The sequence below is a fragment of the Pteronotus mesoamericanus genome, unplaced genomic scaffold (genome assembly GCF_021234165.1).
Source record: "Pteronotus mesoamericanus isolate MK-2021 breed Mesoamerican mustached bat unplaced genomic scaffold, CSHL_Meso_final contig_246, whole genome shotgun sequence".
NCBI classification, from domain to species: Eukaryota; Metazoa; Chordata; class Mammalia; order Chiroptera; family Mormoopidae; genus Pteronotus; species Pteronotus mesoamericanus.
Window position 1 is genome coordinate 11908929 of NW_026555104.1, and position 15637 is coordinate 11924565.

Consider the following 15637-nt stretch of genomic DNA (forward strand, 5'->3'; position numbering starts at 1 on the left):
GGAGAAACAAATTTGTTATTACTGGTAGATATGATTGTGTGTTGAAAAATACAAAATAATCTACGGGTCAATTAGTAATAAGATAATTTAGTTCTATTTCCAGCTATGAGTGGATTAGGTTGAAACAGATCTTCCCATCAACAAGTAGAAAAGCTGGATTAAAAAAAACAAAAAACCCAGAAAACAACAAAAAAACTGCCCTGCCTGGAGTGGCTCAGTGGATTGAGTACTGGCCTGCAAACCAAAGGGTTGCTGGTTTGATTCCCAGTCAGAGCTCATGCCTAGGTTGCAGGCCAAGTCCCTGGTAGGGGATGCGCAGGAGGCTACCACACATTGATACTCCTTTTCCTCTTTTTCTCTTTCCCTTCCCCCTCTCTAAAAATAAATAAATCTTTTTTTAAAAAAACTGAAGGATTAGAGATCTTCTAAGGTAACAAGGTCTAATAGAGCCTAGATCCTAGAGCAAAGGGAGTTCAGGGTGAATATAATAGTAAAATTTTCACCTTGAGGCATTTGTTGATTTGTAAGTGGAGACAAAGACACCCGGCAGCAGAGTGCTAGGCAAGAGGCAGAGAACCCAGGCAGAAGCTGGAGGCGGTATCCATGAGTCAGTGGAAATTGAGTTCAGCCCCTATCAAGGAAGAGGGCACTGGTCAGCAGACTCAGGATACTTAAGTGGCTGTACATTAGAAGTAAGGGCCCATCAGAAACAGATCACTTTGTACAAAAATACAATTCCACTTGGCCTTAGCCCCGGCCCATACTGGAGTAAACTGGTGGGCCCCTACTCCAGCAGTAAAGAAGCAGCAGTAAACTGCGTCTGGAGGAGATCATCTGAAGCCTCAAATAACTGCTACAAATTTTAACCTGTAATGCACAGCATCCAATCAAAAGTTACTTAATTGGCAAAGGACAACATCAAATAATAAAAGAACAAGAAAAAGAAACATACAACAGTCCCAGGGGAGTTACAGATTTTTCAGTTATCAGAAACTTTAAATTAATGATGATGAATAAATTCAAGAAAGAAGATAAGATGAATTTGGACGGAATTAATATCTATTAAAAATCAAATGGCAGCTTTTGATTCTGCACAAAATGGAGAAGATCTATTTCTTTTCCACTAAGCACAGTGAAACCCCCTCATGTATTATATATAAAACAGTAAGACTCAGAATGGTGGAGAGAATAAGTCAGAACAGCTAGGGACTTCAGGATCCAAGAAACGACACAGTGGTGAGTTGCCTGGGTTGTCCTTTTGCCTCATATATCCCACAATGGGTACTAGAGAAGCTGGTGACCCAGAAACGCCGAAGTGTGCAGATTAAAAAAAAAGTCCCAAAGCAAAGGGGCAACCCACAACAACAATATTTTTAGATAATAATTGCACTATTCCAGCCAAATTCTCGGGGGTGGGGGGGAACTGAGGCCTGTCTCTACCCTCTGCCAGCAAAAGCTGAGCGGGGAGCATAGACTCCATGCTCACCTGGCTGTAATGAAGGCACTCCTTCCCACGTCCTGGGTGGTGTCAAAGAAGGCCAGATGAGGAGCCAGGACTTCCACCATTGCAGAGGAGTAAGGAGGCCTCCTGCTATGGTGTCAGTGGAGGCCATGTGGGGAGCAGTATCAAGGCACCTCTACTCCTGGGACATCAAGAAGTAAAGGAGAAAGCCTGAACTTCCACTCCCACCTGGTAGTAACAAGGCAGTTTCCCATGTCCCCTACCAGCACACTATCAGAGAAGTTCTGCTTAAATGGAGATTGAAATAAGATTCAGAGTCTAATAATACCTAAAATATCCAGGATACGATTTTTAAAATCACTCACTGTACCAAAAACCCAGAAAACTTCAACTTGAATGGAAACAGACAACAGATGTTAGAATCAGGTGACATGGATATAATAAAAATATTTTAATGAGGAATTACAAATAGAAAAAATGATAAAAAGTCTCATTAAAGAATCAGAAGATGTAAAGAGGAACCAAGTGGAAATTTTAGATCTGAAAAATACAATAATTAAAATAAAAAACTCAGTGAATGGGCTCATCAGCAGAATAGAGGGGACAAAGGAAAGACATGCCTGCCAATGATTATGAAGACAGAACAGTAGAAATTACTCAACCTGAACAACAGAAAATAGAAAAAAAATTAGAGCCTCAGGGATATGGCAGACTATAGCAAATGATCTAGCATTCATGTTATTGGAGTCCCAGGAGAAGAAAGAATATGGGGCGGAATAAGTATTAGAAGAAATAACAGCTGAAAATTTCCCAAATTTGGCAAAACATAAATTTAAGATTCAAGAAGCTGAGCAAATCCCAAACAGGATAAAACCAAAGAAATCTACACTAAGACACATCATAATCAAACTTCTGAAAACTGAAGTTTTGAAAGGAGTAAAAGAAGAAAGATGCCTTTGCTATAGTAGAAAAACAACTTGAACAGCCAATTTCTCACCAGGAACTGTGGAGGTCAAGAGAAATTGTCACATGGATCAAAGGCTGAAAAGAAGAAATTGTCAACCCCAGATTCTATATCCAGCACCAACGTCTTTCAGGAATAATGGGGAAAACAAAACATCCTCAGATGAAGGAAAACTAATATAATTTGTCTCCAGCTGACCTATTCTTAAATGGCTAAAGAAAGTTCTTGAAACAGAAAGAAAATGATAAAAAGAAGAAATCTTGGAACATGAGGATGGCAGAAAGAAAAATAGAGTAAAATATGGGTAAAACAGTTGGCTTTTTTCTCCTTTTGAATTCTATAAATTATATTTGACAGTTGAAACGAAAATTATAAGATCTGATGTAGTTCTCAATGAATGTAGAGGAGAAAAAGAAAATTATAGATGGGAGTGGGTAAAGGGACAAGTGTGATTTAAATACCTTTATAGGAAGTAAGGTTTCTGCATTTCGCTGGAATTGGTAATACGTGGATACAGATAGACTGTGCTAATTTATGTATCTATAAAGGGTGGCTTTGGACAGCCGATTTTAACAGGTTGAGAGTCAGGCTGAGGCACATGGAAACAGCACACACTTTCCAGATTTGGTGGCTGGAGAGAATAGAGGGCCGGGACTCTTAACTACTGCAGACAGGAAAAGGCGGCCAGTGAAGAAGAGCACGTAAGTCAGAGATCCTGGGATAATGGACCACAGGCGCAGGTAGGATGAAGAGTTCGTCTTGGGAAGAAATGAGCCTCTGGCTCTGAGAAGGACAAGAGGCTGCTAGTTGAAGATATATAACGCGAGACGGTGAGGAAGCGGGAGCCGTGTCTGAGGATGACTTTTTTCTCAGTCTGTCCGGCTCTGCTGAGAGAGGGGAATAAGCCGAGCTGAGAGCCGTGATGCGCTGATGAGACTTCCGAGCCCGGAGAACGGAAAGGAGTACCAGAAAGACGGGGAGTGTCAGGCTCCAAGCCCGCCAGCTTTCAGTCTCGCTACTCAAAAGGTGGAAAATGATAAATTGACCTCCAGATGGCGGTGTCTGTGGAAGCTCACGTATCCCATCGGCCCTGGCGCTAGGGCGGAAGAAGGCGCGGAGGTGACTCTCTGGCTCGCACCGCCTCTACTCTTACCCCGACTGACGTTGGACAACAAAGATGGCGGCAGGAACCAGCAATTACTGGGAAGGTAAGGGCGAGGCCTCCGAGTGGGTTTTGCCAAGGGGCTGATGAGGATGGGTCTTGGGCAAGGCAGCAAAGGAAAGACCCTGGGTTCCGAAACGCCCGAGCTCAGGGGCAGGGCTCTCTAGTGGGAGCCACAGGGCCTGGGGGCTGAGACAGACCAGTTGGGGCAGGGGGCTGACCTGAGAGGCATCGGGACCTGGGAAGGGGGTTGGTCAGAGAGGGCTGAGCAGGGGTGGCGAGGAAGACGGGCTCGAGTCACCGGAGGAGAGCTAGGTTGAGAGGGTAACGGAAAAGGGGCTTGAGTGTTGGGCGAGACTATCCCGAGCCCGGGAGACCGGAGAAGTCAGCGCTGTACACAATTGAGTAGGAAAAGGGAAAGGAGGAACTTGTCATACCGGTCCATCGAGGGGAAGTTGTAGGAGCAGACTGTCTCCTACTCGGTCCCCTTGGCTGCTGCGGGCTGGGACTTCGAGGGCTGGGTGTCGAGCCGCGTTTGATGGCAGAGGAAATAACTTTATCCTCTGCTCCAGAGATCCTTTTTGTTAAAGAGAGAAAGTTGAGAGAACCAATGTGATTTGTAATTATTGCAGTTGATAAACCTCTTCCACCAAGTACGTTTATTTAATTCCTGAAAATATGGTCAGGTAAAGTGGGCACATGTAGAACTCATTTCCTGGACCATGATGGTAACAGAGAGAAGGCTCACCTTTTTATTTCAAGTGTCTGTTTGCTTTTCTGCAACATAGAAACCGCTCTCCGAATCCTTTTTTCCTTTTTAACCTGCTTCCTTTTGCTACCCACTGAAGCTTCTGGAAACCACCACAAATAAGAGTATTGTCTCTATCAGCCATTGGGCCTAAGATACTTAATTCTGAGTTCATTCATACTTGACTGTCATACTTTCAAAATACTTTGGTTGTTTTCTGCTGGAGAAGACAGTTACTAGTTACAGAGAAGTGGGCTTATTTAAAACATTAAAAATGACTCTTTGAAATGTGTGTACTAGCTAGCAAGTATTTTAAAATTATGTAGAAGTGTCTATTGATATCTTTAATACTAGTGATTAGGCTGTAGTTTTTTGAAGCACCATGTTGTAATGATTATAGCAGCTTATTATTGACAACCTACTCTGTGCCAGGTGCTTTAACTCCATGATTTCTAATGCATAGAAAAGCCCTGGAGGTAGGGGTTTAAAAAACAAAAAGCTGAGATTCTTAGGTTAAGTAGATTGTCAATAAATCTTAGAACTTTAGACCTGGCTGAATTTCTGAGATTTGGTTTCTGGGAAAATATGCTCCACTGTATTATGTTTCTTCCTATTTCTGGTTGCTGATAAATGTATTGAAATAATATTTTGTATTCCCTGTTACTGAAAGGTGAGATCCTTAGGCAGCTCTTCCTTTGTTTCAGCCCTTTCATTTTGACTCCCACTGTGCTGTGAATGAGGGTACTTGCATCCAGATGGGGATTTTTGGACTGCAGTTTCTCTCACTCAGCCGCTTAGATGCAAAACTATACCAGTTTCTCTGCTTGCTGGTTTGCTTCTGTTCTTTTAAAAGTTACGCTGTCATTTTTGTCATACTTACATTTGACCTTGTTAGTAGCACATTGTCATTGTTAATTTCAGCCTCCAAATTTGAATAAGCTTGTTGAAAGACAATTTTAAAAAAATCTTTGTCGATGATTATTTTGTTTTTATGCTCAATCACTAAGTCATTCCACTATTAAGAATTTCATAAGCCTCATAAAGTTTTGGAACATAAATCCCTGTTAAAAACAGTGATGCTTTCCTTTTTATAAAGTTGAATAGTAATTGATAGAATGCTGGTCATAAACCATAGTCAGTTTCTTTGTTATTTGTGATTTCTTTTCCCCTGAATTACAATATTTATTTATTGCTATAGAAATAATTTCAGGGATGTTAGAACATCATTTGTTGTCTAGCTGTCTTTGGGATGAAGCTGAAAATTTGCATCCCCCCATCTTTGCCCCACCTGAAGTTTAAAGTAAGTGACAGTTTGCTTTGCTGGGTGTGCCTCTGGTTTCTTCTTTTTAACACTTTTCTTTATTGAACCTAGATCATTATATGATCATTTTCATAGTTTGTTTTCTTCAGAATAGTTTTGTGAGTTTTACATTTACTAATGAACTTTTTATGACTCATTATTTGCTTTTATAATTTTGTTAAAGATCTCAGGAAACAGGCTCGACAGCTGGAAAATGAACTTGACCTGAAACTAGTTTCCTTCAGTAAACTGTGTACAAGTTACAGCCACAGCAGTGCCCGAGATGGAAGACGCGACAGGTATAGGTACTACCAGATTCTCTCTCTTATGCCTTAAACTATATAGTGTTTTTAAAGCATTAAAAAATACACTAAAATATATAACTCTGTAATTTGTTCTGTTGGTAAATTTTTGGTATTTCATTTTTATGTTATTGTTTTGTTTTTAGTGACTTAAAAAATTCATAATTCTTGAGATGTGTTTATTTGGAATCCTTAGGCCAAGAATGTGACAGTGTAAGGAGGCAAATGCTAAGGATTCAGAATGAGCATGTGTCTGGGTCAGTCAATTTAAGAAAATGTGGTTGATTTTTCCACATTGTATTTCTTATATCTTCTGGTTGCTACATGAATGTGAGGAACTACCCAAATGCCAAGTATATATACTACTCTTCCGGCATTTTAGAATGAATCTAATGCAGCGTGTATCCTCGATATTAATCATCCAAGCTACTGTGAATTTTGGTTCTTTCATGAGGAACCAGTATACTACTCTATTGAACATATAGAAAATGTTCTTTTTTTTCAAATTGAAGTAAAGTGGTTAATTACATTATATAAGCTTCTGGTGTACAGTGTTATAATTCGATATCTGTGCACTATGATGTATTCACTGTGAAAAGTCTGGTTTCCATCCGTCACCATCCATTTGACCCTCTTTACCCATGTTTGCTCTCCCTCTACTCTCCTTCCCCTCTGGTAACCACTCACCTGTTGTCTGTATCTTTGAGTTTGTTTTTGTTTGTTGGTTTGGTTTCTTGTTTTTGTTTTTTATTCCACATATAAGTGAAAGCATATAGTTTTTGTATTTTTCTGTCTTACTTATTTCACTTAGCCTATTGTCACAAAATGGCAGTAGTCTATCTTTCTCATGGCTGAGTAGTATTCCATTGCATGCATGCATGCGCGCATGCACACACACACACACACCCAAATCTCTTTATAAATTCATTCGTCAGTGGACACTTAAATTATTTCCATATCTTGGCTACTGTAAATAATGCTGCAATGAACATATGGATGCATATATCTTTTCAAATTAGTGTTTTCATATGCTTTAGATAAATGCCCAGAAGATGGATTGCTGAGTCACATGGTAGTTCTATTGGAAAATCTATTTTTACGTTTGAATCTTTTCCTCACTTTAGTCCATTCACTTGTTTAAAAAAATATTGGGCCCTGGCTAGTGTGGGTCCATGAATTGAGCACCAGCCTGCAAACCAAAAGGTCGCCAGTTCGGTTCCTAGTCAGGGCACATGCCTGGGTTACAGGCCAGGACCCCAGTTGGGGGCATACGAGAGGCATCCTATTGATGTATCTCTCTCACATCAATGTTTCTTTCCCTCTCTTTCTCTCTCCTTTCCCCTCTCACATAAATAAATAAACATACGCTATTGATGTTACATAGCTTTAATTGCACTGCATAGCTTTGGGATCAACTTTATTTAGCACATATTTAAAAGAGAATAAGGAATGTTCTTTTCTATGTGTTAACTTTATCACTGGAAAGCTTATTTTCTGAATTTAAGTCTGTCTATGGCAATGATTATACAATTTTAAAACTCCAAGTACAATAGTTAAGAGATACAATTACATGATATTTTTTCTGTGTTCTCTGTGCTTCATGAACTTAATGCTTTTGTGACTCCTTTAAAGGAAAAACTATGTTGAAAACATTCCTTAAGAAATTCTGCAAAAAACTGGGACTATGTGGAATTACTTCAGCCTCACTGTCCCTTTCAGTCAGAAACCTAAGGCCATGAGGATCAAGGTTCAGTTTGCATTCTAAAGTATTTTTTTTGTTGCCCAGATTAAAAGCATGTCACAATGAATAAACTCAGTGATAACCAGAATTTTTCTTTTGGGATAATTTTTTTATTTCCTGTATTTTGAGAACCTAATGGCCTGTGAATCATCACATACCTATAAAATGAATTAAATTTAACTGAACTTTAGTATTGTGGAGAATGACTTTTTGACCATTTTCCTGGACTGACAAACTCTCCTGAGAATGATGAATGTGGAGACTGCCTCCTCATTCATTCAGCAAATATTCAATGATCATCTACCGTGTGCCAAGCAGTATTTTAGGAGCTAGGTATATAGATGAATAAGACATAGACAGTTTCCCTCCTCATGAAACTTTCAATCATTGGCCAGTTGTTCTTTTTCATATATCTTATAGGGGAGGATTTGTATTAATAGTATATAGAGAATTTTCCCTAGGCGCACTCTAAGATACAACTGCAGAACCTTGGGTTGGCTCTGACACATAATAAAGAACTAGATATTTTTATATATTTTAAGGCAAATAAATTGAAGTGTTTCAAGAAATAAAAATGTGGACCTAATTAAACATCTTAAAATAAAAATCCTCATTAGCTACTTCGTGGCTCTTTACTACTTGTTACTATTGCTGTGGAAGGTATATGGAGAAGGAAAATATTAGCTAAGGTACTTTTTTGATGTTGAACTGATGCCTTAATCTGTTTTCATTTGCCATGCATACACATAATCACTGTCACAGGGCAGGACAAAGTCTTCAGTAAGACTGCAGTGCACAGTTATTGCCTGGGTATTTATTATCTATGTTCATTATAACTAAGATTTGTATTGAACTATGCATGTGATAATACATACCACTTGGGGACCTACTGAAGCATAGCAGTTTTTCAGAAGAGGCAAAAGAAACTTTCAGGTCATGGTTTTATAATTAAATCTGCCAAACATAAATTTCACTTGTAAAAAGGCTTTTTTACTGACCATTCAGATTTTAAAAGACATTTCAACACATTTTTGCAAAACAAAACTGAAACAGTTTCCACTTACATTATGTAAGTGGAAATGTAGAGGGTTGCTACTAAAACTTACTTGTTGGACATGGCTATCTACATTTGACTTAAAGCCAGTTCCTTATTATTTAATAACTAGTTACCCAATCATATAAATCTCAATTTTATTTCTTCTTGGTAAGAGTCAAGGAAAGAAGAGAGAACTTAATATAAGACCTAGGCAACCATAGTTGCTTTGGGGTAAAAACTAAAAGATGATTTCTGACAGATCCCATAGCATAATTTATAATACATTTTATGGCTCCTCATATGTGCTGTACTACATAGTTCTACAGTTTTATTTCAGATAATTTGTTCTTTTAGATAAAGCATTTAGATAACTGCCAAAGCTTAAGTTACTTTCATTTGGGAAACAATAAACAAACTTTTGGAATTTCTTTACATTATTACGATTGACTGTATTAAACCCTGCGAAAATCTTACATTCATTTATATTTTATATAATGAATTTAATATCTGGGACATGTGCGATCTTTCTAGGAAAGATTCTATAAAAATTATAGCTTCTTAATAAACAGAGAGAGTGTCTCAGGGATTCTGCTTGACCTCGTTAAGAAAAATTACCTTATTATTTTAAGTATATTTTAAAGGATTAGGTTTAAGTAATGGATTCTCTTTATTTGAACTTCTCTTTAGTTCTGACACAACACCCCTTTTAAACGGATCAAGCCAAGACAGAATGTTTGAGACAATGGCAATCGAGATTGAACAGCTTCTGGCAAGGGTGAGCACTTCCGTTCAATGGCTGTTTTGCTAATAACTGTGTACTTGTTAGATATGGTACTAGATTATATTAACGCAGACGTGTTTATAGAAGTCACCCCTTCATTCACGATGTGTGCTTCCCAGGCCCCTGGAGTTTTAATGACAGCCATTCCCAGGTCCTCTAAGAGTTATTTTAGCTTCTATACCTTATTCGATGGAAGTACTGAATCCTTGCCTGTCTTCTTGTTTTGGGTTTGTTTTTTGCTGTTAGCCAAAGAACAAACAGGCAGATAATTTACTTTTATCTCTTTACAGTGCTTTCTAAAATATTTTTTATGTATTTTTTACCTTCTTTTTTTTTAGCTCACAGGAGTAAATGATAAAATGGCAGAATATACCAACAGTGCAGGTGTCCCCTCCTTGAATGCGGCTCTGATGCACACACTGCAGCGACATAGAGACATATTGCAGGTAACACACTGGGCTTGAGATTTTTATGTTGTTGTTGGGTTTTTAAATCCCCGAATAGAATGTGCCTATGTATTTAAGATAACAAAGGGGAAAAAATCTTCTGAGAGGGTAAATACCATAATATAGAAGTTTGTCTTGTTTCAGTTTTTTTCTTGATATTATAAGAGTCTGAAAATATTTAATATCTAATTGTTCTTGCTTTTTGCCTGCTAAAATTGAGTAATATTCATCAGTAGGTAAATACTCGGTGGGAAACCATGCTAACTAACTGTAACAGTGAAACACCAGTGGTCATGCATAAACAATAATACGGTGGTTTAGAGTATACTTTCATTAGGCCTCAAAATAACATGAAAAAGGAGTAATTTACTAGATTTAGTATGTTGTTTGAGAAAATATTAAAAGTGTAGCAACAAAGTGAACTAAACTCTTACAAATTTGTATATGGGGTGTTACTATACAGTATACAAATAGGAAGGCAAATCTTTTTAATATTGAAAAAATTCAGCAACCATTTCTAATTTTAAAAAGTCTTGTTAAAAACAGGACTATAAGGCCCTGACCAGTGTGGCTCAGTTGGTTGGCCGTTGTTCCGCAAAGCAGAAGGTTGCCAGTTTGATTCCTGGTCAGGGCACATACCTGGGTTTCAGGTTCAGGCCCTGGTCGGGCACATACGAGAGGCAGCTGATTGTTGTCTCTCTCTCACATCAGCGTTTCTCCCTTTCTTTCCCACTCCCTTCCTCTCTAATAAATAAATAAATAGGAATAAAAAGATACCTCAGTTGCCTAATGCAAATAAATGTATATCAGATTAAAAGCTAGCACCATACTTAATGATAGAGCACTAAAAGCACTCCCATTAAAGAAGGAAAAAAAAAGAATATCCAGTATCACCACGGTGTTTAACATTGTTTTGGAAGTTCTTTGTGGTACAATTAGATAGTAAAAAGAAACAAGCTAAAGGAAGAGACAAAATTTGTACTATGTGGCAGTGATAAGGTTATATAGCTAACACAACCAAGAAAACTAACTAAAAAAAAAATTAAACAAGTTCAATGAGATGGTACATCACAAAATATATAAAAGCAGGTGGATTTTCTCATACAAACAATAACCTTTTAGAAAATACAGTGGAAGAAACTATAAAATCCTTATGTATGAATTTAATTAGAATGTATAGGATTTTTATGTATAAAACTCTGCTTAGGGATGTAAAAGATTTACTCTGCCTTTAGAAGGGAAGATTTCTCTCTAAATAAACCTGTAAATTGAATGCTTTCCTAATGAAAATAACAGGTTTTTTAATTTATTTATTTCATTTTTTTTAATTGGAAAAATGACATCAGAGTTTATTTGGAATCATAGACATACAAGAATAACCAAGAAAAACATGTAAAAATGAAGATAAGTAGTAAAGTATGCTTAGTTCTACCAGATATTAAAACCTGTGAAGAAGGTAGAATAATTAAGAGTTTTACTCGAGAGAAATAGAGACCAATGGAACAGAATAGAGTTCACTTATAGACCCAAATATGCATGGAAATTTAATTTTACTATAAACGTAGTATTTTAAAACAGTGGGAAAGAGAGAGATTATAAAATAAATAGAGCTGTAACAGTTGACTAACGTTGGGTGGAGGGGAGCCAAACCTCACATTCTGTCTCATTTCTTTCATCCAGGATAAATTCAAAATGGGTCAAAGATTTATATGTTGAAAAAGAATCCATGAAAGTTCAAATTAAAGCATTTTGGGTAGCAAAGGACTTTCTAAGCAAGACCTAATACCAGAAACTATAACAAAAAACTAATTTGCTTAATATACAGAGACATAAGAAAAAGATAACCTAATATGAAAATGGGCAAGGAATATCAACTTGTTGTGTACAGAAAATGGTACAAAACCATAAAAAGATGTTCAGCTGCATTCCCAAATAAAAATATACAAATCAAAATGAAACGTGATTTTTCACCTATCAGATTAGCAAATAATGAAACATTTGTAACCTATTATTGGCAAGAGTGTAGAAAGATAGACATTTCATCTATTTTGCTGGGAACACAAATTGGTACAATCTGATTTATGTAAGATTCTTTGTTACAATATAAGATTCTTTGATCCAATTATTCTGCTAAGCATTTACTCTTTAAATACAGTTTAATAAGAGAGAGAGAGTTCAGCCCTGGCTGGTGTGGCTCAGTGGACTGAGCACCGGCCTGCGAACCATAGGGTTGCCGGTTTGATTCTGAGTCAGGCCTGGGTTTTGGGCCAGGTCCCCAGCTGGAGGTGTGTGAGAGGCCACCACACATTGATGTTTCTCTTCCTTTCTTTCTCCCTTCCTTCCCCTCTCTCTAAAAATAAATAAAATCCTTTTAAAAAATGATAGTTCAGTAAAACATATATATAAGAATGTTTATTGTGGCTTTTTTTAACAGCAAATAAAGCAACTAAAATGTTCATCAGTAAGCAATTTATCAAATTGTGATAGAGTCATAAGGTAGAATTCTGTATAGGTATTAAAAATAATGTAGATTTCTATTTGCCAATATGGAAAGATTACTTGATATTTTATGAACTACAAAAACAAAACAAAACAAAACAAAACGTACAGCAGAATATAGTACGTTTTCTTTAGCAAAAATGAGCTTGTATATGCAAAAACATATTTCCTGAAAGAAGATTAAAACGATGATAGTGTTATAAACTGTGGAGCAGGATAGTTTTTACTTTTATTCCTTTTGGTGTTCTTTTAGTATTTTCCCTATGTTCATGTATTATTTTTGTTTTTTAAAGGGTCAGTAGGGACTTTCTGGGAGATGGGATTATGAGTTTCATCTTTTTATACCCTTTGATTTTTAAAAAGTAATGAACACTCCTTAATAGCTTTAAAATATGGTAGTAGAAAAGGAAAGGGAAATATTTAAAGTTTATTTTGTTCTTTACAATTCTCTTGGTTCTGTTCTTCCTTTGATTGGTTAATAATTAAATTTCTGTGGCAGTTCCAAAAGGATGAAATTTGAAAATAAACCCATTGGGCACACGAATGACTAGAAAGAGCCCCTTAAGTTTTATCCTAGGCTATTTGAAGTCATTGTATCTTAGAATTATTTTTTACTTTACAACTCTGACCCATTACGACGAGGTACTAGAAGAAATGAAGGATAGTGATTTAGTGGCACTGTTACCCTACCACTGAATTGTTTTCATTTCAAGGAAGTCAGTCACTCTTCAGGAAAGTGATTGTTATTTTCACCTATTGGCTGTTTGACTTCTTAAATAGCAGTTTTCTTGACAGAAGTTTATAATCTGATGATAATATGACAACACATAACTGGCTCAATAAGATGAAAATATATAATTAGCTTACATTGAGGCTGGATATTGATTTATTGCAGGATTATACACATGAATTTCATAAAACCAAAGCAAACTTCACAGCAATACGGGAAAGGGAGAATCTCATGGGATCAGTACGAAAGGACATCGAGTAAGTTACCTTTTGTATTATTTTGTAAGATGTATATTCAGATTTGTATTTAGAGTATATCCATGATTAACAGCAAAATTGAGTAGCAGAATCATAGTTTAGATTTTGAAGTTTCTAATTCCCATTTCACTATTCTTTAAACATTGCTGATAGGATGTGGTCCTGTCTACTTTGCCCATCTTAACTCCGCTTCCTCCACTTTTATCATGACTCCTGCCAACCTTGCCTTTCCCATCTCAATTCAAAGTCCAACTTAGGCGATACCTTTATGAGCTTTTCTCTGATCTCCTTACACACACCATAAGAATTATAACTTTGCCAGTAACTAAAGCTTTGGTATTTTTCTTCCTGATCACCAGCTACCCCTCTTCTCTCTCCCTTGTGCCTACTATTATATATAGTCAGTTAACTATCAAAGTAGCTTTTACTTTCCTGGAATCTAAAATATCTGTTTCTTCCAGATTTTATACAGACTTACAGCCGTATGTAAAATTACTTTTGGACTCAATGTTTTTATGTTAATCTCAAACCATAATTTTAAAGATATGTTCTTTTCTTGCATTCCTTTACTTCACCTTTAGTAATACATTCTAATATTTCATACACATTTTTGACATTTTTTTCCACAACTGAACACAGCTGACAAGGCTGAATCCATTGGGCATCTTATTAAAGCTGAAAACTTCCCACTTTTGGATCTCTTATTGATGCCTATCATTGTCTCACTTGTGATAAGTTTCTGATACTCATAAGTAAGTATGTTTCATAACTGTAATACACCTTACCATATCAAAACTGATGTAAATCATGTACATGTTAAGAAACATTTCCCTTGAGATACTTTGTTTTTTATAACAGTAAGACAGTTTTGCAGCAGAAATAACTGAATAGTCTTTGCATTCAAAACTTTTGTTCAAAACTCTAACCCAGGATTATCCGGCCATCAAAGTGATGTTTCTACCTCTAGAAATTATCTTGGAAAAATAATTTTTACTGTTTGTCTCTGTTTTTATCTATATTTTTTATGTTTAGTCATATGCATTTTGTGTAACATATGGGAGTAAAAAAACTAAGCATTTTTGCGATAATTAGGAATTTTATACTACTTTTAGTTCTCGGAAACATGTAAATCTTTTGTTTAATCTCTGTACAGTCTGTTTACATAATTTCTGAAGGAATGCATTGAGGACCAGTGTCGGGGACAGCCTTTAATATGTAGGCATTTAGCTTTCCCATAGTTTGTGGAAATGACTAGAAGATGGCCCATGAAAGATGATCATAAATGAAACATGTTCACCTATCCATTAAACTATTTTTTGATTGCCCACCATGAGTAAGACACTGTGTCAGTCATAGTAAAAGGTAGAAATGAAAAGACCAACTTGGTGCTCTAGGAGTTTATAATCTAGGTGTTAGAGCGTAGTAAGGCACATACTCAAATTAATATAATGTGAAGCAGAATTAGATGAGATATGGTAATAAGTGACATTTTTAAGTTTTTACAATTACCATTTTTTTGGTTTCATGTAATCTTTTGGTATTTATAGAAATTATTCTATTTTATAAAACTAGATGTAAAGAGATTTATCCAATGTTGTTACCTGACTAATAAGTGACAGAATATAGATTTAAATCCAGTCCATCTGTATTCCAAGTCCAGTGTGCTCTTAGTTAGAGCATTCTGCTTTTCCTGGTTTCTTTCCCGTTGTGCTTTGCACATTAGCACTGCCTCTCAGCCAGTATTTGAGTTTTAGCGGCGACCCTCTTTTGTCTTACTGCAGTATATGTGCGGTTAGTTACTTGAATTTTTAGTTTTGTTCTTGATACTTTATTGTAAGAACAAAAACATGGAAGTGTTGTCCTGGCCGGATAGCTCAGTTGGTTAGAGCGTTGGTCCCTCTATGCCAAGCTTGCAGTTTGATCTCTGGTCAAGATATGTACATGAATCAACTAATGAATGCATCACTAAGTGGACCAATAAATCAACATTTCTCTCTCTCCCCACCCCCCATTTTTTAAAAATGGTTTCACTTTTTGTTTTGTGATTTTTTAGCTGAATTTCCCTGAGGTCACATGAATTCCCTGAGGCTAATAAATTCAAAATCTTCTCTCCCCATCTCTCTGCCTCTCTCCTTTACTTCCTCTCTAAAATTGGAAGGAAGGGAGCGAGGGAGGGAAAAAGGAAAGGAAAGGAAAGAAAAGAAAGAAA

At 36.7% G+C, this 15637-nt stretch overlaps 1 protein-coding gene across 3 annotated transcripts in view; it reads left to right on the forward strand.

The window, feature by feature from the left end:
* The first annotated feature begins 3571 nt into the window (after nt 1-3571).
* The window catches only part of GOSR1 (golgi SNAP receptor complex member 1), a 35642-nt gene continuing 23576 nt past the window's right edge, over nt 3572-15637 (forward strand). For 2 of the 3 annotated variants that reach the window (XM_054573267.1, XM_054573269.1), the window contains exons 1-5: nt 3572-3634; nt 5821-5941; nt 9403-9490; nt 9835-9942; nt 13337-13428. In XM_054573267.1, coding sequence (XP_054429242.1) covers nt 3604-3634; nt 5821-5941; nt 9403-9490; nt 9835-9942; nt 13337-13428 — 440 coding nt within the window. In that variant the 5' untranslated portion in view covers nt 3572-3603. The remainder of the gene's footprint in view (nt 3635-5820; nt 5942-9402; nt 9491-9834; nt 9943-13336; nt 13429-15637) is intronic. The other variant, XM_054573268.1, reaches the window with a different exon arrangement.